The 23,629-nt window shown below is 44.3% G+C and overlaps 1 protein-coding gene and 1 long non-coding RNA gene across 3 annotated transcripts; both read right to left on the reverse strand.

Moving 5' to 3' along the window:
- Positions 1-220: 220 nt before the first annotated feature.
- Positions 221-15,871, reverse strand: LOC309377715 (C-type lectin domain family 10 member A-like). Of its 2 annotated transcripts, none has more exons than XM_081925413.1 (7): positions 15,711-15,871; positions 13,704-13,799; positions 11,555-11,653; positions 10,550-10,636; positions 9,170-9,321; positions 4,953-5,056; positions 221-603 (listed from the first exon to the last, which is right to left on the reverse strand). In XM_081925413.1, the coding sequence occupies exons 1-7, from the start codon at positions 15,814-15,816 to the stop codon at positions 534-536; spliced, it is 714 nt and encodes a 237-aa protein (XP_081781539.1). In that variant the 5' UTR covers positions 15,817-15,871; the 3' UTR covers positions 221-533. The 2 variants fall into 2 exon arrangements, with proteins under 2 accessions (XP_081781539.1, XP_081781538.1); XM_081925412.1 differs by having other exon boundaries at positions 221-662.
- Positions 15,872-17,539: 1,668 nt separating this feature from the next.
- On the reverse strand, positions 17,540-18,772 carry LOC309378068. Its single transcript, XR_014171821.1, has 3 exons — positions 18,641-18,772; positions 17,723-17,827; positions 17,540-17,606 (listed from the first exon to the last, which is right to left on the reverse strand). It is a non-coding gene; the product is annotated as an uncharacterized lncRNA (long non-coding RNA).
- Between the last annotated feature and the right edge of the window lie 4,857 nt (positions 18,773-23,629).

The raw sequence follows: 23,629 nt of genomic DNA on the forward strand, positions 1-23,629 counted from the left end.
AAGCAATGTTTATATTTGTAACATTCAATTAGAACACAATAATAGCTTAATTTTAAAGGGTGTGGCACAACCAGTGCTCACTACCTTGTTTTGTTTTGATTTATAAATCACCTTCCCAAGGCTCTGGAGCCATAGAGCCAGTCAACTTCACCTCAGATTCCAAAGTAGTCTGAGTACCTCCAAGACCCGTGCCTTGTTTAAGAATGATGCAAAGCCATGGTAGATTTACCAAATTAATTTATTGCAACTCGAAGCAGGCTATGACTGAACTCTTCCACACTTTATTTTATTGGAGGTCCAAGTCTTTGTGGTTGCAAAATAAAGTGTCTTTTTTCCAGCATGGAGGAACCAGATTTGACAAAGTGCTTTTGACTGCTGATGTCAAAGACTTGAGCTCATAAATGTTCTAATTCCACAACCTGGATAGTTGACTCTTTAAAGGAGGGATCAATGCATTGTCTTTGTTTTAGTGGAGAGATTGTGGAATCCAGTTTCAAGGACTTCATGTGTACCATCTTTTATCAGGCTTCTTCTTACATATGCTCCGTTTTCGGACCCTGCAGTTGGTGTCTTCCCAACAGCCTCTTGAATCCCGGCAGAAACCTATTATATAGACACAGGGATTTGGCACGGTCAGGCTTGGCATACCAGTCCTCCAGAATCTAAAAACAAATGGCAGCACTAATCAGTAGTCAATTCAGACTGGATGTCTGCTCTCTCCTAGCCTAAAATCACCTTCCGTACCTGCAGACTGGAAAGGAGCCAACACAGCAACAATTTCTTAAATGGGATCAACAGGGGAACTTTGAAAAAAGGAATTTTTACATACTGCAAATCCCTATCTGATGAAACGAACAGAGGACTTTCCTGGTGCCGATGACGATTCCTCCTGGCCGTGACAGACAGGGTCTTGAGTTCTTCAGCTCCTCTCTGGTAGGCAAGGAGAATCATGCTGCCATCCCTCTCAACTGGCAAAGCAAAGGCAAACTCCTTGACCCCCAAAAACCTCAACTTGAAAAATGGAATCTGTCTATTCAGAGGTGTAACTTCAAAGAAAGAGCGCTGAGAGACACAGAGGAAAGAGGAAACAGCCCTGAAAACATTTGAGGAGGAAAGGCAAACAAGGCAAGACAAGACACTAATATTCTAAACAACGTTTGAAAGCTATAAGGCACTGACAGAAGCCCTAAGCCATGAAAACCTTCTGGGGGTGGGGCACAGAGGAAGGAGAGGTAGGCAGAATGTCCTCATCCTTATCATCAAATAGAAATTAATGCTAAGTAAAATTTCCATTTTTGCTTCATAAGGATGGAAGACACTTCTGATAGGCAAACATCAGGGTAGTGTTCCTCAGTCCAAGGAGGCCTTCCTTGGCATCCACGTATTGTGGCAAGGCTCTCTGGAGGGCCTTATCCTCAAATACTGCATCAGCAGATGAAAGTGAGCCTATTTTATAAAAGGTAAAGATAAAGGACCCCTGACAGTTAAGTCTAGTCACAGACGACTCTGGGGTTGCGGTGCTCATCTCGCTTTGCAGGCTGAGGGAGCCGGTGCTTATCTGCAGACAGTTTTTCTGGGTCATGTGGCCAGCATGACTATGCCGCTTCTGGCGAAACCAGAGCAGTGCACAGAAACGCCGTTTACATTCCCGCCGGAGCGGTACCTATTTATCTACTTGCACTGGTGTGCTTTTGAACTGCTTGGTTGACAGGAGCTGGGACCGAGCAGTGGGAGCTCTACCTGTCTCGGGGATTTGAACCACGACCTTCTGATTGGCAAGCCCAAGAGGCTCAGTGGTTTAGACCACAGCGCCACCCGCATCCCTGAGCCTATTTTATAGTGCTTTACAAAGCTTCATGGAGAAGGCCATGTTGTCACCCTACAAAGATCCACAATGGGAAAATTACCATTACAGGTAGCTGAGATGGCTACCTTGATGAAAAATGCAGACTTGGAGGTCAGAAGACTAGGCCTCCTACTTTGAAACTCTTTGTGCTAAAGTGAGTGCCACCAGCAACACAGCCCTAAACATCAAAATATTATAAGGGCAGGTAAACTAGGGCTCAAAGGGGAGACCAAACGCTCAAACTGGCAGCTGCATGCTAAGAGACATGAGGTATACCAAAGTCCAATCTCAGAAAAAGCCACTAATAAACCTCCCATGCCCAGCCAGGTGAAAGCAAAGTCAAAACATTCCTGTCTCTGTGGTGGAGATGGGATGGAGAAGGGAGAAGATGAAGACCCCAGGGAGCAGAGAGAACAGCAAAGAGAAATCAAAGTGGGAGACAGCGCTGAAATTAAGGCAAGGGAAGAAAACTTGTGCCATGAAAGAACAGAAATAGGCAGTGAACAAAGCAAAATGCAGAAGAAGGAAGGTGAAAAAACTTCACAAATTCAAGGAGGATGAATTTTTCAAAAAAGGCCCTAACTGTTGTAGACCACAGGCAGGGTTGTTCTGGAGAATGGATGACTCTTCCCCCAGTAGAGCAGCTGAAGAATTCAAGACACAGTCTGTCATGGCCAGCAGGGGGAGCTCATTCCTACCAGGACTGTTCTCCATCCCTATCAAGCAAGTTACAGGTGAGTTAGTTTAACACCTATTCTAGGAAAATGGGGGGGGGGAGCAGGATAGATAGATGATGATAGATAGATATAGATAGATAGATAGATAGATAGATAGATAGATAGATAGATAGATGGTAGATAGATGATAGATAGATATAGACAAATGATAGATAGATAGATTGATAGATAGATAGATAGATAGATAGATAGATAGATGATAGATGATAGATAGATGATAGATAGATAGATAGATGATTGATAGATAGATAGATAGATAGATAGATATAGACAAATGATAGATAGATAGATGATAGATAGATAGATGATAGATAGATATAGACAAATGATAGATAGATAGATGATAGATAGATATAGACAAATGATAGATAGATAGATGATAGATAGATAGATGATAGATAGATGATAGATAGATAGATAGATGATAGATAGATGATAAATAGATAGATATAGACAAATGATAGATAGATAGATGATAGATGGATAGATAGATGATAGATAGATGATAGATAGATAGATAGATAGATGATAGATAGATAGATAGATAGATAGATAGATATAGACAAATGATAGATAGATAGATGATAGATAGATAGATGATAGATAGATAGATGATAGATAGATAGATGATAGATAGATAGATGATAGATAGATAGATAGATAGATGATAGATAGATGATAAATAGATAGATATAGACAAATGATAGATAGATAGATGATAGATGGATAGATAGATGATAGATAGATGATAGATAGATAGATAGATAGATAGATGATAGATAGATATAGACAAATGATAGATAGATAGATAGATAGATAGATAGATAGATAGATGATAGATGATAGATAGATAGATATAGATTGATAGATGATAGATAGATAGATGATAGATAGATGATAGATGATAGATGATAGATGATAAAGGCTTCTTAACATGTCTATACTGTACATTGCAGTTACAACTGAGGAAAAAGAGTCAATAGAATCTTCCTCCTATTCCCTCCTCCGCAAGTGAGATGAAGACAGTCCCATCAGCAAAATGCATTGCACTATAGTTGTTTGTGTGAATGTGGTAGGGACCTAATTGTCTTATCAGTTGAAAAAGTCATAAATGGACACTAGAGGACCATGGAATCATGAGTGACATGAGTTTTGAGTGACATTCATTGCTTTTACAGTGGTACCTCGGGTTAAGAACTTAATTTGTTCTGGAGGTCCGTTCTTAGCCTGAAACTGTTCTTAACCTGAAGCACCACTTTAGCTAATGGGGCCTCCCATTATTATTATTATTATTATTATTATTATTATTATTATTATTATTATATATAGCAAATGGTATGGTTTGCATGGGCCAAAAAGATCGCCGAAGAACACCACAAAATGGATGCAATGTCTTTGAACTGTCAGTGAACTGATCATGAACTGTGTTGTATAAGTGCTAATGGAATGTGGAAAACATCATAATGTTTTGGCAAAAACAGTGTGTGCCGGGAATGGTATGCAAAAGGAGGCTTGGAGGTGGGCTTTACAACTTTACACAACATTCAGATCAGATAAGAACTGTGAAATGATGCCAAGGGCAAGGATGTGAGATGCCAAAAACATGCCAACAACAAGGAGTAAGGAGTTGTGTAAGCTTCAGGAGTTGCCAAGCATCAGATGGCATTGTGTATAAATGGCAAAGCCTTACAGCCTCAGTTGTGTGCCAGACATTGACAGCTGTTATCCAGTCACTCGTGACTCTTACTGGGTCTGATCAATCCAGTGTAGAGTGGTGAGTATGGGAAATGTATGAATGTGTGTGTGATTGAGTGCATGTTCCCTGTCTTGTCATGTTTGTTAATCAATAAAGCAATGTTATAGAGAAAATCCAATGTTGGTTGTGTGAGGTCTACTTGAGCCTTCCTAGAGTGTACTGGATCTCATATATGCTCATATATGCTAAACACCTAAACAGATTAAAAGGACGTATTTTTTTGACAATACAATAGAATGCAATACAATAAAACTTAATAGAAATTTTAAATTGACTTCCACCCGGTTTCTGCAGTGTTTCCCTTCTCCTCACGTCTTACTGCATCGAAATACATACTTTACTCTACATCCCGATCCTTTACTTAAAATAGTTTATAATTTTATCATTCATTTTATCATTCATTATTTTTTCCTTTATCCTTTTGCATCGGCTGTTCATATTTCAGTTACTGCTCATACTATTACTTAACTATAATGTATTTCTGATTAATCAAATACAATAAGAGGAAGGGGATCAAGGCACCACCACCCACACTGGGCTCATTTGGAAGACTGCAGAATGTGAGTTCAGAGAAGGAAAGGGTGCTACAATATAATTTTATTCAGAGACTCACGTGCTTTTAGGTTCCTGGTCATCAATACATTTCCATCCCCCAGTATTATAGACTCCAACCCAATGGTCTTTGTATGTTGGAAAGACTTGTTTCTCTATGAATTCCTACAAAGAGATCAGAAAGTATTTCCTAGAAATAAGGGGTCAGAATCTTTTTGCAAATCCTTTCATACTGCATATTTTACCTAGGAACACAAGAGCACCTTTCAGACATTCTGCAGGAGTGAAAATTGCATGGAAAGGGAGAAAGTTGCATCAGAGACAGGCTCTCCCCTCGTATATTCATGTAAATAAATGTCTGAACAAGCTATACATACCGCTTGTATGTAAAATATGCAAGGCCAATTTGTTTCATTTATTAGTTAACAGAACCACCAGAAACAAATTTATTCAGAATAGGTATCTCTGCGATCACTGCCATTCATTTCTTTCTGCCTCTTTTAACTCTCCTCACAGCAGTTTCTAAATCGGCTTGAGTTTGCAAAGAGGCAGGGAGTGAATAACGAATTGAAAGGGCATTCTGTGTCTGTCTGCTCTTGGGGACTATAAACAGGGAATACTGGTGCTGACTGACAGCTGTATAACATCCTTTCCCAATACAGTCAGGCACTCCAACTATGAAATAGATCATTATAATCAATCACCTGTTTGGCCAGCACAACCCTCTGACTCAGAATGGTGCTGCACCAAGTACCCAGGTGGACACAGCTGGGGCAGCATAGGGCCACTGAGCTCATCCACCCAGGTCTCAGGTATACATGCTCAGTTCTTGACCCCTCTGCTTTGCCTGCTGTATTTCAGAATTTGGAGATGCCAGTCAACCAACCCAATGGCCAGGTGGTGGTGTTATGAAATGCAAGGTCAGATTTGAAATTGTATTATGAGGCTTCATGCTTTTGTTGGTTGAGGGATTGGATATTATTAGAGAATACAGATCTCTTAGGTCTGAAAGGATTCGATAACAGATTCAGATGGCATGCATATCTATGGTATGATAAAGTCAAAGTTCATAAAGGATTTGGAAACCACATACAGTGGTACCTCGCAAGACGAAAATAATCCGTTCCGCGAGTCTCTTCGTCTAGCGGTTTTTCGTCTTGCGAAGCAACCCTATTAGCGGCTTAGCGGCTTAGCGCTATTAAAGGCTTAGCGGCTTAGCGGCTAAAAGGCTATTAGCGGCTTGGCGGCTTAGAAAAAGGGGGGGGGAGCGAAAAAAAACGCAAGACTAGGAAGACGTTTTCGTCTTGCGAAGCAAGCCCATAGGGAAATTCGTCTTGCGAAGCGCATCGAAAAACGGAAAACCCTTTCGTCTAGCGGGTTTTTCGTCTTGCGAGGCATTCGTCTTGCGGGGCACCACTGTATTTTGCAAGTCACTGTATGAAGTATGGGATACATATCAAAATCTATTGGGAACGTAAAACACCATGGTGGCTCTCACCATTAGAGGCAATGGATGTGAAAAAGATAAATATGAATACAAATTGGGCCATCTAAGAACAGTTAATGATGGAGATGGAAAACCAATGGAAATTAAAGCTGTATGAAGAGGTTAATTTTTTTGTGAATGATTGGTTGCATTATCGTCAAGTCAATGAAATGTTTAAAGAAGATAAAAGGCAAAATGGATTTGGATATATTAAATCAAGATTTGAATTGGAACTGTTAAAGAATAAGTTTAAAATATTATCTAAAATGTATAAATTACTATTGGAATGGCATCTAAAAGATGAAGAAGTCAAATCAGTAATTATACATTGGGCTAAAGATATAGGGCATAATATACCAATAGATGGTTGGGGGAGGTTATGGAGAGAGGGAATAAACTTTACTGCCTGCAGTGCATTAAAAGAAAATATAATGAAAATGATGTACAGATGGTATATATCACCGGTGAAACTAGCCAAAATGTATAAAATGAATAATAAATGTTGGAAATGTAACAAAAAAGAGGGCACATTTTACCATAGGTATTGAGAATGTAAAAAAGTGAAAGACTTCTGGGAAATGATTTATAACGAAACCAAAAAAATGTTGAAATATACATTTCCAAAAAAACCAGAAGCTCTTTTATTGGGTATCGTAGGTACAGAAATTTTAAAAAATGGTGAAAAACAACTGTTCTTATATGTGACCACTGCAGCAAGAATATTATTAGCCCAAAGATGGAAGCAAGAAGAAATGCTAACAAAAGAAGTGTGGCAAATAAAATTGATGGACTACGTTGAGCTGGCAAAATTTACAGGGAAAATTCGAAACCAACGGGACCAGCCTTTCCTAAAGGACTGGAAGAAATTTATGTTGTATTTGAAAGACAACTGTAACTACTTAACATTGCTTGTAGGATTGCAAGAAGTTTTGTAAGGAGGAGTATTGTAAGGTGGACTATCCAGATTATTGTGAGAAGTATTAAGATTAGCTGATGTAAGATTGGGTCTAAAACAATAAGCATAGTAATAAAATGCATAATTAGAAAGGAATTCAGAAAACCATTAGAAGGGGTTGATGGAAGTCCTAGGCTATGACAGCCAAGGATTGTTATGTTGTGTTGGAGATGCTGTGTTGGAAAAATTGTGTAAAATTTAATAAAAATTATATTTAAAAGAAGAAGAAATGCAAGGCGAGTTCAGAATAAAATACTAGCAGTAAAACACCAGGGTGCTTGTTAATGCATATGTTACAGAAAATAGCATACAAAAACATTAAGGGAGATGCTTTGCAAACTGTGTACGTTTGGGCAAAATTGCATACAAAAATGTGTATATCGGAGAAGTACACACTCCCATGTGAATAAACTGAATGATTAATCTTTTGTGAAAGTACGGAACTGAATTTAAGACTAGGGGTAAAAAGATTTGCCTGTCGTTATGGCATAGCCATGATCATCTAGGGATGCTACTTCTAGACATGTGAGCTGGAAATAGACATTGGATTTTAAACTGTGAAAGTGGCCCAAGAAAGGATTTTTGTGTGTGTACATACTTTTAAATAGATTTGGCGTTTTCAGTGAGATTTTTGAAAAACAGGCTCATGTGTTTAATTCATTGTTTGTTTTTAGTTAGTTGTATTAATTCTTGCCATGAGCCACCTTGGGACTGCGCAAAGTGAAAGGCAGGAAGAAAATAAACAAAACAGAACAAGAAGAGGAGTTATAGGTCTGGAGCTGGCAGAAGTTCACCACAATTTCTTTACATCTGCTGGATAGTAATTGCATCTCTCACTTGTGTGGTGGCCTTCCTTCCCAGCTGCCAACTGAATCTCCTCTTTCAACCACTCCCCCACCTGTCACCTGAGGAGGTAAAAATTGCCACTCCACCTTCAAGCCCAAGTCTGAGATTGCACTTAGAAACCCCTAATGCACTGCCTCTTTGCCCCTTGGCCAAGTCCTCCTCCTCCTTTTCCTCCCCTACAGGGGTACCTCGGGTTACATACGCTTCAGCTTACTTATGCTTCAGGTTACAAACTCCGCTAACCCAGAAACAGTACCTCGGGTTAAAAACTTTGCTTCAGGATGAGAACAGAAATCGTGGGGCGGCGGCAGGAGGCCCCATTAGCTAAAGTGGTGCTTCAGGTTAAGAACAGTTTCAGGTTAAGAACAGACCGCCAGAATGAATTAAGTACTTAACCCGAGGTACCACTGTACTTCATACCATTTCCAATCCACTATGAACCCACTAGCATTAGCAACATACAGTGGTACCTCGGGTTAAGTACTTAATTCTTTCCAGAGGTCCATTCTTAATCTGAAACTGTTCTTAACCTGAAGCACCACTTTAGCTAATGGGGCCTACCACTGCCGCCGTGCCACCGGAGCACGATTTCTGTTCTCATCCTGAAGCAAAGTTCTTAACCCAAGGTACTATTTCTGGGCTAGCGGAGTCTGTAACCTGAAGCGTATGTAGCCTGAGGTACCACTGTAATAGAAAATGCCATCACCCTCAAGGCTTTGCCCATCACCTTGCTGCAGATGATGTAGTTTGGATCAGAGAGTCAGTCTTCAGACACCCATGGGCTTCATCTCATCTCTTAGTAGTGTAGTGTAGTGTAGACTCCTGTGCAAGGAGACCTTATGTCCCCTGTTGTGAACTCTCACCTCACACAGCAGCTCATAATCTCCTCCCACACTCTTCAACCAATCAGCATACATTTATCCAGGCTTGAGACTGTACCATCTCAGAAGATTGTGCCCTTGGTTTTACTGCATTTCAGTGTTCTACTCACCTCCTCAGCTTGCGTTTCAATACAAATCAACATGGCTTTTTCATCTTCACAAAAGTCTCTTGCACCTTCCCACGTCCTTTCATTGTTTTCAAGGAAATAGAGGGCCCCTTTGTGGTGGATCCACTTTAACTGCATTTTTGCATGAATCTCATCTTTCAATCAAGGCAGGAATAGGGAAGGAAAATAGGGTTGGGGGAGGTTATCCTCATTATACTCCAGCATAATTTATAGAGATCTGACTTTCTGAAATGTTCGTTCTGATAACAAATACACTTATTTAAATGAAGTGCCATTTATTTATTTCCATTTCCATCTTTGCCTTCATCAATAGATTTGCAACCATTTTTCTCATTTATTTAACAAGATTAATAGATTGCTCAATCAAAAAATGTCTCTAAGTGTTTTACATACAAATAGTACCTGATATTCATTAAAATAGCACATAAAACAGCTTTTATAAATAGCAGGCATATTCAAATTATCAAAATATATAAAACCACAATTTTTTAAATACTCCCCCATACATAATAAAATTGCACAACTTGCCTAAACAAAACTGTTTTTATAGGCATAGAAAACAACACAGGAGAGGTGCCTGTCTAGTATCAATGGGCAGACAGTTCCATTTGTACAGGCGGCCAGATTGAAGGATCAGTTCTTGCAAGTGAAGAACAAACATTATGTGACACTTGTATAAATGTCAGTTCCAAAGACTTAAGCAGGCAAGAGAGAACATATGGGAAGTGATCCTTCAAGTAACCTGGTCACAAAGTGTTGAGGGCTTCGTATACTAATAGTTACACCTTGAATTTTCCTCAGTAACAGAGTGGCAGCCAGTGCAGATGTCTGAGTGGGGGTACAACGTGTGGAGTTTGGAACAAACAGGGTTAAAACTCCGTGGTGTCCTGTATCTGGGAGGAGCCCGGATGTCACAGGCTTTGTCTGTAAAAGTTCCTTTCGATTCTGCCTGAGAGACACAGCTCAACGGAGAGGCTGTGAATCTGTGTGCTTTGGAAGCACGGAGAATGCAGGAAAACTCTGATGGAAGAGACTGATTTATGGCTTGTAAATATGGACTCAGGACCGCTGCATTTACTCTGCTATTATCCTGCCAGGTCAGCGCTTCCAAGCAGAGCTGCCCAGAGGAAGCATGACTGGATGGCAATTTATATTTACCCGAAGGTAAATTTATTTGCACCTCAAGACAACGGACTCCCCCTCCATACATCTTCTCTAGGAGGTGGGTATTTGAGACTGATTGGCAGTTTAGTCAAAACTGTACCTTCAAGAAATATGCAGATGAGGGAATCTAAGTTCAGTCTCAAGGCGGGTTCTCTCCATACTATGAAATTTAAGCACTGCTGTTTCAGAATAACTTACCAATTCCAGCTTGTACTTCACGTGCTTTGGCATCCCATACAAGCAATTCTTCTGCCAACTTCTGAGCTGCTTTAAGTATTACAGAATCTAAAGGATGCAAACAATTCAAGGCAGTTGTATCTCAAAAGCTATACAGATATATTAGAAAGCCATTTCCCAGATTCTGGTGGCTTGTCATATTCTACCTCATGTAAGAAGATCAGAATTCTAATACAGTACCCATATAAGAGCAATCCTGGCTCACATCACCAAGGACAGAAAGCAGCTCAAACTTCTACCCAAATGGAACCCCCAAGTGTATACTTTTGCTTTTAACTGAGCCCATGCCAAAATACCTATGTCATAAGGTGGGAAAGATTTAGCTATCTAAACTACTGACAAAAGTTGTGGTATCTGCAAAATTTCTAGTCCTATGAGCAACTGCAAGGGGAACAGCTGCCCCTCTTTCTGGGGAAGGGGATACTGCGCCTAACTCAGTCCCACCACAACCCAGCCACTATGCTCCTTGCTGAGACAAGCCTGGAAATAAGTTCTGTTGCAGAAGAATAACCCTGGGTGTGGTGGGGTAGGAATGGTTCTGAATTTATTAACTAATCCATTGCCTCCTTGGATACCCAAAAATGTACTCTACATGGAGCTGGCTTCAGGCACCAGGCCTATTGGCATACCAACTCTGCGCTACAAAGATGTGACATTAAGACCGGCACCATGAACCCCACTGTGTGGGAATCCCTTGCAGACGACTGCAGTGGCTGGAGACAGGTTGTGCATCCATAGCAATGGCCAGAGGAGGAATGAGTGCTGGGAGGAGTGCAGAGAGAAGAAGCTCCATGGTGCATCTACAATAGTACAACCGGACACCTTCATCTGCCCCAACTACAGCAAAACACGTCTCTCCTGTATCAGTCTCTACAGCTACAGCACGTGCTGTAACCTTCCAACAATTTGACTCCACTCTTTCGTTGTCTCCCAAGACAGATGGACACCAAGCAACTCATTGCTTACCGTTTTTGCGTTTGAGGGATGGTTGCTTTTTGATCATAAACTCCCTAATCTTCGCAACTGCTGTTCGTAGGGAGACTATTTTTTTCGATCGCTCATGATCTAGAAAAGAGGACAAGAAATGGTGTTCCAGCACACTAGTACGTGTATGGCTGCACTCCTACATTGGGATTACCAGGGCTAATATTGAATCAACCTTCCCTGTGCCTTATCCCTGAGCCTCTTTTCAACACCAAATAAAGCAGCCCCTTCACAACCAGATATTCAGACTAGAAGAGAAGGCAGCATTCCAGCAAAAATTGCTTTAAATTTACAAGGCTTGGAGAAGTAAAAAGGTCTTCACTACACAATTTGTATTAATCAAAACTACCTCTCTTTTGCTTGGAGCCTAAAAAACAAGGTGAGCTCTCTCTGGTTCCAACAATGCTGAGCTCAATGGACCCACATTTTCACTCTGTACAGGTGAGTTTCTGAAGCCCAAAAGCTATGTAGGCTTAAAAGGTAAAGGGACCCCTGACCATTAGCTCCAGTCATGGCCGACTCTGGGGTTGCAGCGCTCATCTCGCTTTACTGGCCGAGGGAGCCGGCGTACAGCTTCTGGGTCATGTGGCCAGCATGACTAAACCGCTTCTGGTGAACCAGATCAGCTCACGGAAATGCCGTTTACCTTCCCGCCGGAGCAGTACCTATTTATCTACTTGCACTTTGACTCGCTTTCGAACTGCTAGGTTGGCAGGAGCAGGGACCGAGCCACGGGAGCTCACCCCGTCGTGGGGATTTGATCCGCTGACCTTCTGATCAGCGAGTCCTAGGCTCTGTGGTTTAGACCACAGCGCCACCCGCGTCCCATTATGTTGGCTTAGGAAGTATCTAAAGCAGTGGTTTTCAACCAGTGTGCCGTGGCACTCTGGAGTGCCTTGAATGGTGGTCAGGGGTGCCATGGACAGCACTGGCCTCTGTCCCTCTTTCCTTCCTTCCCCCCTCTGATGCCATCTTTCGTCTTCCAAAGCAACTACTCTATCCCAAACTTAAAAATGGAAAGCATAATGCTGGTGGACAATGAAAGAGGTTTAAAGACTTTCTCAAAGACAAATCTAAAAAAAGATTATATAAACACTGACAGTTGGGCAATACTGGCCTATGAGAGCTTCAATTGGAGAACAGGCTTTACCAAAGGTGTCATGGACTTGGTAGATGCTTGAACTCAGGAAGAAAGGGAGAAACGTGCTAAGAGGGAGGCACATTTGCCAAACCCTCACCATGATCAACTTCTTCCCGGAAACCTATGTCCCCACTGTGGAAGGATGTGTGGATCCAGAATTGGCCTCTACAGTCACTTATGGACTCACTGTTAAGACTGTATTCATGGAAGACAATCTTACTTGACTATGAGTGAGCGCTGAAGAAGTAGAAGCAGCAGCTTTCCAGGCCCCTGTGGGGCATTTAGAAGAGGCACCTCTCTTTGGGGCAAGGGGGGGGGGCAGCTCAGAGACTAAGGGCAGCAGCAGCGGCTGCCCAGAGGACTCCCAAGGAGAGAAGAAGAAGAGTTTGCACTTGATATCCTGCCTTTCACTCCCCTTAAGGAGTCTCAAAGCGGCTAACAATCTCCTTTCCCTTCCTCCCCCACAACAAACACTCTGTGAGGTGAGTGGGGCTGAGAGACTTCAGAGAAGTGTGACTAGCCCGAGGTCACCCAACAGCTGCAGGTGGAGGAGCGGGGAAGTAAACCCAGTTCACCAGATTACGAGTCCACTGCTCTTAACCACTACACCACTCTGGCTGGGGAGAAGGGGAGAAGAGAGGAGGGAATACTCCTTAAGGGAGGGTGTTTGAAAAGGGGTGAGGGGCTGCCAGCTCTGCAGGCAAGGGGTGACCTAACTGGGCTCCTAAGCCCCACAGAGGAGCTGCAGAAAGAATGTAGTAGGTCAAGGGAGCCGTGGTTGAAAACCTCTGATCTAAAGTGTCTAGGGACAAGATTTCAGGGGTGTTTATTTCAACAGGCAAGATTTAACCACGCCCTTAGCTCACTCTTTGAAATTAAGAGGATGTAACAGGTCTTAGAAGAGGCTAGATTGATAGTCTTCTTCACAATGAAATAAACCAAGTCAGGATAATACTAAAGGCTTTTCTTTGCAAAAGGAGTTGAACTTACAAAAAGCAACAGCTCCAATGGTGGCGAAAAAAAGGATCAGGCACATCATTATTGTAATAAATGTACCAACAGGAGATTGAAGAGCAGCTAGTTTCCCTTGAAAGACAAAAAAGAAAGAAAATTTGACTTTAACTACAATGAGCCAACGTAAGACTTGCTTCAGTTAGTAATATAGCTTGGTCCTTTTGGGTGTGTGTGTGTGTTGCAGTACTTGCAGTTTGTGTGTTGCTTATATATACTATTATTTGCATATATACAACTATATAATGCTTTAAGAAACAATAGATATTGAATGAATCCATACACCATCAGGGGCGTTTTCCAAATGTATCTGTCTCAAATAATCTATATTTTTCCCAAACAATGCCCACATTCCCAACACCTGAAATCATATGCGGCTGCTTCTCTGCAGCAGAAGCCTGGGAACAACCAGTTAATTTGGATTGGCAGTAGTGTCAACTGAGTCAAGAAAATGCAAATAAACAGATGAAGTTAATTAAAGTTCTTGAAGCCAGGTAACAAAACTAATTTAAGATGAGAAACATTTGGGTCGACAGTAGTTCCTAAGTAGAAGGGTATATTTCTATAAAGGAATTTATCACCCCCCACTATTTATTTATTTAATTTCATTCGTAGATCTCAGGATGACCCATAACATAAAAATAAAAATAACAGTACAAAATACATAATTAAAACAAGAGCAAGAGCAAATCAAAGCCGTAGCCTCTCCCCTCCCCCAAGCACATTTAAAAGTACAAAGAAAATTAATCAGACAAAGGCCAAGGTTGAAGAGGAACATTTTCGCCTGGCTCCTAAAGATATATAATGAAGGTGCCAGATGAGACTCCCTGGGGAAAGCATTCTACTACAGCAACCTTTGCCAACCTGATGTTCTCTACATGTTTCTGACTAATGCTTAAAAAATAATTATTATTTGTGTACTGTCCTTTATCCACATATCTCAGGATAGTTCACAACATAGAAAATGTAGTATGAAAAAGACAAAATACATAATCAAAACAAGAACAAAAAAACCTAACCAATAACCACACCTCCGCAACACATTTGAGTGGCGCTGACCTGGGCCCGCCCACATCGTGATGTCATGACGCACACTGTCAGGGACTGGACTGAACAGGGAAGCTGGGAAGTATCCCCCTCAGTCTGCTCAGCTGCTCTCAGAAGAGGAGGGAGAGTGGGAAGGTTTTCCCCCTTGTCTCCAACAGTTTCAAGAGGAGAAGAAAACAGAGCTGAATTATAGCTGAAGGTAGTGGTGGAGGAGGAGGGAGTGAGAGAGCAGACGGCAGAGACCTCCTTGGAAGGTTTGGGAGATCCTCCTTCTCCAAGGGCTCGTAGGTCCCTACGCATTCAAGAACAAAGAATGCGAAGGAGTATGACTCCTGGGACTTCCTGTAAACTTTCAGGATGTTGTTGGTAATGTTTTGCCTCTGGTGCTACCTGGGAAGAGAGGATTCTCCACGCCTGACACATGCTGTAGCATCATGATGTCATAGCACATGGTGGGGCATGAGATCCAGCAGCGCGGCAGTGACTCCTCCCACCTGAACTCCTCTCCCACTCCCAATTCCACACTCCCTCTTCCCTTTTTGTGCTTCTCATTACAGGATGAATAATAATAATAATAATGACAATAATAATAATTTATTATTTATACCCTGCCCATCTGGCTGAGTTTCCCCAGCCACTCTGGGTGGCTTCTAATCGAGTGTCAAAAAAAATACAGCATTAAATATTACAAAACTTTCCTAAACAGGGTTGCCGTCAGATGTCTTTTAAAGATAAGATAGCTGCTTATTTCCTTCACATCTGAAGGGAGGGCGATCCACAGGGTGGGCGCCACCACCGAGAAGGCCCTCTGCCTGGTTCCCTGTAACTTGGCTTCTCACTGTGAGGGAACCGCCAGAAGGCCCTTGGCGCTGAACCTCAGTGTCTGGCTGGAACGATGGGGGTGGAGATGAACCACTGCTAGGTGTGCAATGTACATACCTGCCATATTTTGCTGTCGCTTTCTCATTCCTATTTTTGATCTGGAACTCACATTGGATCTAGACCCCACATTGGATCGGGACCCTATGTTACTTTTTGATTCCATATTAGTTCTGGAACTAAACTGGGACTTGGAAGCTCTTTCTTTAGCTGCATCCTGCGGCACTGTAAAATAACAACTTCTCTTTAAAATAAATATAAAGAAATTACACAACACTAAGTAATGTACATACATAACAGACTACTTCCTAAATATTGCAAGGTGTGTGTGTGTGTGTGTGGGGACTTCTGATAGTGAGTGATCTGATCAATATGACCAGGAATACAATGGGTTGGATACAAGTGTATAGACTGCATGGTGACCTCTTTTTGTTGCATGGATTATCTGTTTCCTAAAGTGGTTTATTTTATTTTAACCCCACTTTTTACTCCAATGAGCTCAAGGTGGCATACATGGTTCTCCCCACTCCTCATTTGATCCCCAAAACAGCCCTGTGAGGTAGGTTAGGCTGCGAAGCAGTAAGTAGCCCAGTGTCACCCAATGAGTTTAATGGCCGAGTGGGGATCTGAACCCTGGTCTCTCAGGTTCTAGTTCCTTAGCCTTTTCTTGGTTAGGATCTTGAGGGTTCTTACTGCTGAACTCACAATGCTTCTGATCTAGATATGTATAGTAGTCTTATACATTTTCCCTTAAATGTTCAATCCTGGCTTGGTGGAAGAGCAACCAAATCCAAATTTCTGCTGGCGTCATGATGGCAGGGCAGAAAATGGGACCTGGCTGCTCTTCTCTTCCTCTCCTCCCATAGGCATTTTTTTAAAAACAACAACAAACCTCCCATTGATATGGTTGGAGAGCGGGGGCGTTGGAAGAAGCGGAAATTTTTTGGATCAAGAAGATCCAAAGTCTTAGTGATATTTTTATTTTTTAAAAAACGTGTTCTATTCCACCATCCCCTTTCCCCCCTTTTACTGCAAAGGAAGGACAGCAGCTAAAGTTCCTGCAGATGCAACAAGGAAAGGAAAGGAATGTCCACAAGATCCTATGGCTGTGGGATAACCTCACAAGGACCATAAAATTAGGCACTTGGCTGGGCACTGTGAGAACAGAATGCTGAACTAGATAGGCCTTTGGTTTGGTCCAGCAGGGTTCTAATGACCTTCAAAATACTCTGCCAGGTGGTTCACATCCTGAAAGCAGAAAGGTGGGGCAGGAGCTCAAAAAGGAATAATAATAATAATAATAATAATAATAATAATTTATTATTTATACCCCGCCCATCTGGCTGGGTTGCCGCAGTCACTCTGGGCAGCTTCCAACAGAACACTAAAATGCAATAACCTATTAAACATTAAAAGCTTCCCTAAACAGGGCTGCCTTCAGATGTCTTCTAAAAGTTTGGTAGTTGTTTTTCTCTTTGGCATCTGGTGGGAGGGTGTTCCACAGGGTGGGTGCAACTATCGAGAAGGCCCTCTGCCTGGATCCCTGTAACTTGGCTTTTCGCAGTGAGGGAACCGCCAGAAGGCCCTCGGCACTGGACCTCGGTGTCCGGGCAGAATGATGGGGGTGGAGATGCTCCTTCAGGTATACTGGACCAAGGCCATTTAGGGCTTTAAAGATCAGCACCAAGACTTTGAATTGTGCTCGGAAACATACAGTGACCAAGACATAACCTTCTGCCCCCCTCCTTAATATCATACTCCCAAGACAAAAGGAAGGAAGGAGGAGTCAGAGGGGCAGAAGGGACATATTTGGGCCTCACTCCCAAGAGGAGAGTGTGGGTCCTGTTGTCCTGGGTTCGTCTGAAGAGAAAATACCAACAGAAACAACTTGCCTTCTGCGAATGTCAGACCTCCTGCCATTTTAACTGCTCATTCGGATTGGCTCCTCACGTCATCCTATGTTCAGAACCATATAATGGAGTAGACCGTTAACACAGCTTTTAATTAAGAATGTAGTGGTTAATGAGCAGTTGGAAAAGCAGTGAGCATAAATAAAAGTGGAAAGTGCTTACATTGCTTCATTGATAGGGACTTTTCCTTGGCTGCCATTTTACCACTTCATTTTAAGTGATATTTCATCTTGGGTTCCTTCATGTGACAATGTAGTGGAGCGAACTCTTAAAATAATAAGGAAAAAATAGAATTTAAAGATAATATCACCTTGCCAACAATGGTCCGTATAGTTAAAGCTATGGTTTTCCCAGTAGTGGTATATGGAAGTGAGAGCTGGACCATCAAGAAGGCTGACTGCTGAATAACTGATTCTTTTGAATTCTGGTGCTGGAGGAGACTCTTGAGAGTCCCCTGGGCTGCAAGAAGATCAAACCTCTCAATTCTGAAGCAAATCAGCCCTGAGTGCTCACTGGAAGGACAGATCCTGAAGCTGAGACTCCAATACTTTGGCCACCCCATGAGAAGAGAAGACTCCCTGGAAAAGACCCTGATTTGGGGAAAGATGGAGGGCACAAGGAGAAGGGGATGACTGAGGACGAGATGGTTGGACAGTGTTCTTGAAGCTACCAGCATGAGTTTGACCAAACTGCGGGAGGCAGTGGAAGACAGGGGGGCCTGGCGTGCTCTGGTCCATGGGGTCACGAAGAGTCTGACACGACTAAACGACTAAACAACAACAACATCCTGTCCCCCACCCTCAGTATTTAAGCAAAAATTTTACTGCCACCAGGGTACCTCCATGAGATTACATCTCTCCCAGCAGAACAGGAGAACTGGAACTTTGCAAGTGACACCTAAATGACAGACCAGATGCTCTGCAGGATAAGACCCAGTCGAACTGGTAAAGGACTTCTTCCTGCTTGAGAGCTAAGGAAGCTGCTGGAAATTGTGCTAGCTGGGCAAAATACCCAACAAACTGATGCAGTGGGTATAAAGTAGTTTCATATGAATAACATTTATAACATTCACTGTGATACCGTGGGATACCGCTGGGATATTGTTGTGCCTCAGTCAGTTCTTCTTCTCTTTGCCTCTCCGTTTGTTCCTGCAGCTGTTCGTTCCTTCAGCGGCTCAACCACCTAGCCCTTTGATGCAGAACATTCCAGAACTCTTCTTGTTCAGGTTCTGCTTCTCCCTGATTGGGCACGACAAGCAGCCAATCAAGATTCCACACAGAGCATATACCTAGGAAAGCTATCTTATGGAATTATTATTATTATTATTAAAATTCCTTATGATTTCAGGCAGCAGTAGCTGCGTAAGGCAGACACAACAGCAAGGAGGACTGAATAGCAGTTGCAGCCACAGGTTACGATATAGAAGCAATGCAGCTGCAAACTGCTAGCTTGAAAGCAAAACATAATGGGAATGTTGGGACTGCCCGTGGGAAACAGAGGGACAGTCAATTCACAGTGCGAAGCACCGGAATTAGCTCAGAGTGTAATATGAGCTCTTCTGTTTGTTCCTGTACAGGAAGTGCAGGAAGTGTTTGCTCCTAGACTACTGGAGTTTGAAGAGAGCAGTCATGTTTTTTGTAATGCTGCAAAGACAGAAATAAAAGCACGTAAATACGTTTCTGTCTATCTCTTTCCCCTGCCACGGGGGGGCAGGAAAGAGGGGGGGGGGTGTTCTTCTCACGTTTGAGAAGAATCGCTTATTGCGACCTAGCCTGGATCTTGCTGGGGAATGCAGCCAGGGAGGTCAACAGGGAATCAAGCCGGGTGCCTGGGATTATTGTCAGTTTCTCCTGATAAAGGCTTGATTTCCAACACCTCACTGGCTGCACCAGGGAGAGCAGAGGGGAATTGCCAAGTGATGGCATCTACAGTTGCAGAGAGGAGAGAGGATGCCTCGGGGAAAGGACTATATCTAGGCTTATTCTAGCTCCAACTGTGGTGAGCAAGAACTGCCACAGGCAAGTGGATCCCAAAGTGATCACTCACTGGACCAGCATGGCTGGGCAACTGCTGAAGGCTCCATCTCCCAGTGGAGGAGGCCACTGATAAAAGTCTCCTTGCCTTGCTCTGGTGACAGAGAGGGCCTGGGGCTGCACGACATCACTGTGACGTTTGCACGTGACGTTGGCTTACTGACATGTAATGCAGACTCCCTGCAGCGTGGGCGCATGGCCGCGTAGAACCTTTTTGGGGGGCGGCCCCTTCATTGAAAATTTATGGGTGCCTGGGCCCCCATGGCCCCATATAGAGGACTCCTATGCCTCCTTGTCTTCACTGTTGAAACTTGCATGCTTGGTCACCTGCTTCTCACTATGTCTCAGACAACAGTGGTAGTGAGAAGGAATCGCAGCAACGAAAAGGGAAAGCCCACACAAATGATTTGAGGGGAGCAAGGATGCAGTGGAAATAATGCAATCCCCCATGAGTATCCAGAGAAGGAGGACATATTCTAGTTAGAAGATTGAGTGCACCATATTGTGCACTGCTGCTGCTGCACTGTGAGTTGGAGAAGGCCGCTCCCTCCTCAGGCTGATTCCACCTGGCCCAGGGGGCAGGGCCCAGACTGACTCACCACCGCCACAGCTTAAGAGGCCTCATGAGGCACTGGGACACTGCTGCTGCTGCTGCACCGGGGGTTGAGGAAGGCCGCTCCCTCCTGTAGGCCCACTCCACCAGGCCTGGGGGGCGGGGCCCACACTCGCCACCGCTACAGTTTTAAGGACACTGGTGTTGCCGCAGCAAATGTTTAAAATGTTTTTATATATTTTAAAGTGTTTTATAGGGGTTTTTACTTTTTCCTTTGTTGTACCACCGTGAACGGTGGTTTTTATTGATGTATTTTTATTTTGTTCCATTTTATTTTGGTTTGGGGTTAGATATTGAGTGGTGTTGTACAATGCCAGGTCTATAGGCAAGAAAACCGCCACCCTGCGAGACTTCTTCACCTCGCACGGGGTTGACCTGGCTTGTGTGACATGAAGGGAAACCTGGGTGCGCGAAGGGGAAACTGTTACCTTACGAGAGATGGCGCCCCCGGGTTTCTCCGTCTTCCACCAGTCGCGGACTGTGGGCCAGGGGGGAGGGGTGGCATTATTAATCCGGGAAGATTGTTCTTTCAGGGCTCTACCATCGCCATAGATCCCCGGCATTGAATGTGTTGGCCTAGTGTGGGGCTCCGAGGTGAGCTTGGTGGTCTGGCTGGTGTACCGACCACCTAACGCACCAGCAGCCACCCTGTCAGGCCTGCTGGAGGTGGTGGCCGGCTGGGCCTTGGAGTTCCCTAACCTATTGGTATTGGGGGACTTCAACATCCATGCTGATGCCATTCCTTCCTCACAGGCTCTGGACCTGTTGTCTTCCATGGCGACACTAGGGCTCTCCCAGTTTGTTTCGGGCCCCACACATCAAGCAGGCCACACGCTGGATTTGATCTTTGGCGCCGGTATAGATGTGATCATGTCTCCTTCGATGAAGGTGCCATGGTCTGATCACTACGCGCTGAAAGCCAGGATTCATTTTCCACCCCCACTCTGCTTCGGTGGCGAGCCAATTTGGGCTCGCCCGCAGAGGCTGATGGGCCCTGATAGATTCCGTCAGGCCTTGCGGGACCTTGCTCCCCCTGGCGACTCATTGACTGAGCTTGTTGAGGGCTGGAATATCCAGCTCCTAGCAGCCATCGATGAGATCGCACCTAGGCGCCCTCTGCAGCCCTGCAGAAACCGGGCTCCCTGGTTTACCGAGGAGCTTCGGAAAATGAAGCGGGACCTCAGACAGCTAGAGCGAGTATGGCGGGGTGCCTATGACGGAGCCTCAAAAATATCTTATAGGGTTTTTATGAAAACCTACGAGATGGCAGTGAAGGCCACTAAGAAGTCCTACTTCTCGGCCTCCATTGCCTCCGCTAGCTCTCGCCCGGCGCAATTATTTAGTATAATTAGGTCTTTAACGTCCCTTGAAGGACAGCCAAATTTAAATAACAATTCGACACACAGCTGTGAGGCATTTGCGAGCTTTTTTGCGGAGAAGGTCCTGTTGCTCCGCCATGACCTCCCTACCAATTTGGATACAATAAAGGAACTGGAGCCCCTCGACTATCCTCGGGTCCAGTATTGGACCACTTTGACCGGATATCCCCAGCCGATGTGGACAGATTCCTCCAAGCTGGAAAGCCCACCACCTGTCCTCTTGACCTGTGCCCGTCTTGGCTGATTAGAGCGTGTCCGCTCTTAAAGAAAACATCATTAGATCCTTTAGATCTATCCAATTACCGCCCGGTTTCAAATCTTCCATTCCTGGGTAAGGTGATTGAGAGAGCGGTTGCTGAACAGCTTGGTAGGTTTTTGGATGAAACATCGGCTCTCGATCCATTCCAGTCTGGCTTCCGCGCTGGTCATGGGACCGAGACGGCTCTGGTCGCCCTAACAGATGATCTCCGCAGGCAGCTGGATCGAGGCGGGTCGGGGCTGCTGATTCTTCTAGACCTGTCAGCAGCCTTCGACATGGTCGATCACGAACTCCTGGACCACTGCCTTGCCGATGTGGGGATCCAGGGCACAGTCCTTCAATGGCTGCGCTCATTTCTCTCTGGTCGGGGACAGAGGTGTTAGGATATTTCTGTTCTACCTTAAAAGGGAGCAGGCTTGTGAGTCACAGAGTCTGCGTATTTCCTGTTCACAGGATGTTTATGTTTGCTATTGCTTTCGTTTTTTCTCTCTGCGCCAGATCACGCTAGCGGGCGGTCATGTTTGTTCTTTGTTCTGACCAATGCTGAATAAACATTCTAAATGATACCCTCCTGAGTGCAACTTTTGCTGTGTGTGAATTCTGCTGACAGAGTGTGCATCAGCCCAGGAATGTGGCAATCTATTTCTGGAGCTGGTGTCGCTAATCGCTGATACTGTATCTACGGGAGATCGATGGACGCCCGGAGTTGACGTGGAGGCAGTGGTGGCCTTTGTCTCCCTGGCAGTATCCCAACAAGAGGGTGGCGCTTGGGGGGGAATTGTCATCACGCCACTCCTTGGTGTGTGGAGTGCCTCAGGGTGCGATTCTCTCCCCGATGCTTTTTAACATCTTTATGCGCCCCCTCGCCCAGCTTGTCCGGAGTTTTGGGCTGGGTTGCCATCAGTATGCCGATGACACCCAACTCTATCTGTTGATGGATGGCCATCCTGACTCGGCCCCAGATACACTGACCAGATGTCTGGAAGCTGTGGCTGGATGGTTACGTGGGAGCTGGTTGAAGTTAAATCCTTCGAAGACAGAGGTCCTCTGGCTGGGACGGAGCGATATGGGATTGAGGGGGCAACTCCCATCTCTTGCGGGGGTGCAATTAGTGCCAGCACCGTCCGTTAAGAGTTTTGGTGTAATCTTCGATATCTCCCTCTCTATGGAGGCGCAGATTACAGCTATAACAAAGACAGCTTTTTTTCATCTCCGCCAAGCTAAGCAGTTGGCTCCTTATCTCTCTCGCCCTGACCTAGCCACTGTGATCCACGCGACGGTCACCTCCAGACTGGATTATTGTAACTCGCTCTACGTGGGGCTGCCCTTGAGACTAACCCAGAAACTCCAGCGGGTGCAGAATGCCGCGACGAGACTCCTTATGGGGTCTTCGCTGCGAGATCATATTCATCCGGTACTATACCAGCTGCACTGGCTCCCGGTGGAGTACAGGATCAGGTTTAAGGTGCTGGTTTTAACCTTTAAAGCCCTATACGGCCTAGGACCCTCTTACCTACGGGATCGCCTCTCCTGGTATGCCCCACAGAGAAATTTACGGTCTGCAAATAAAAACATCCTAAAGATCCCAGGCCACAGAGAGGTTAGGCTGGCCTCAACTAGAGCCAGGACTTTCTCGGCCGCGGCTCCAATCTGGTGGAACGCTCTGTCACAAGAGACTAGGGCCCTGCGGGACCTGACATCTTTCCGCAGGGCCTGCAAGACAGAGCTGTTCCACCAGGCCTTTGGTCAGGGCGCAGCCTGACCCCCTCCTCTGGCAATCTGCAC

The sequence above is a fragment of the Podarcis melisellensis genome (genome assembly GCF_964234715.1).
Source record: "Podarcis melisellensis genome assembly, chromosome: 9".
NCBI lineage: Eukaryota > Metazoa > Chordata > Lepidosauria > Squamata > Lacertidae > Podarcis > Podarcis melisellensis.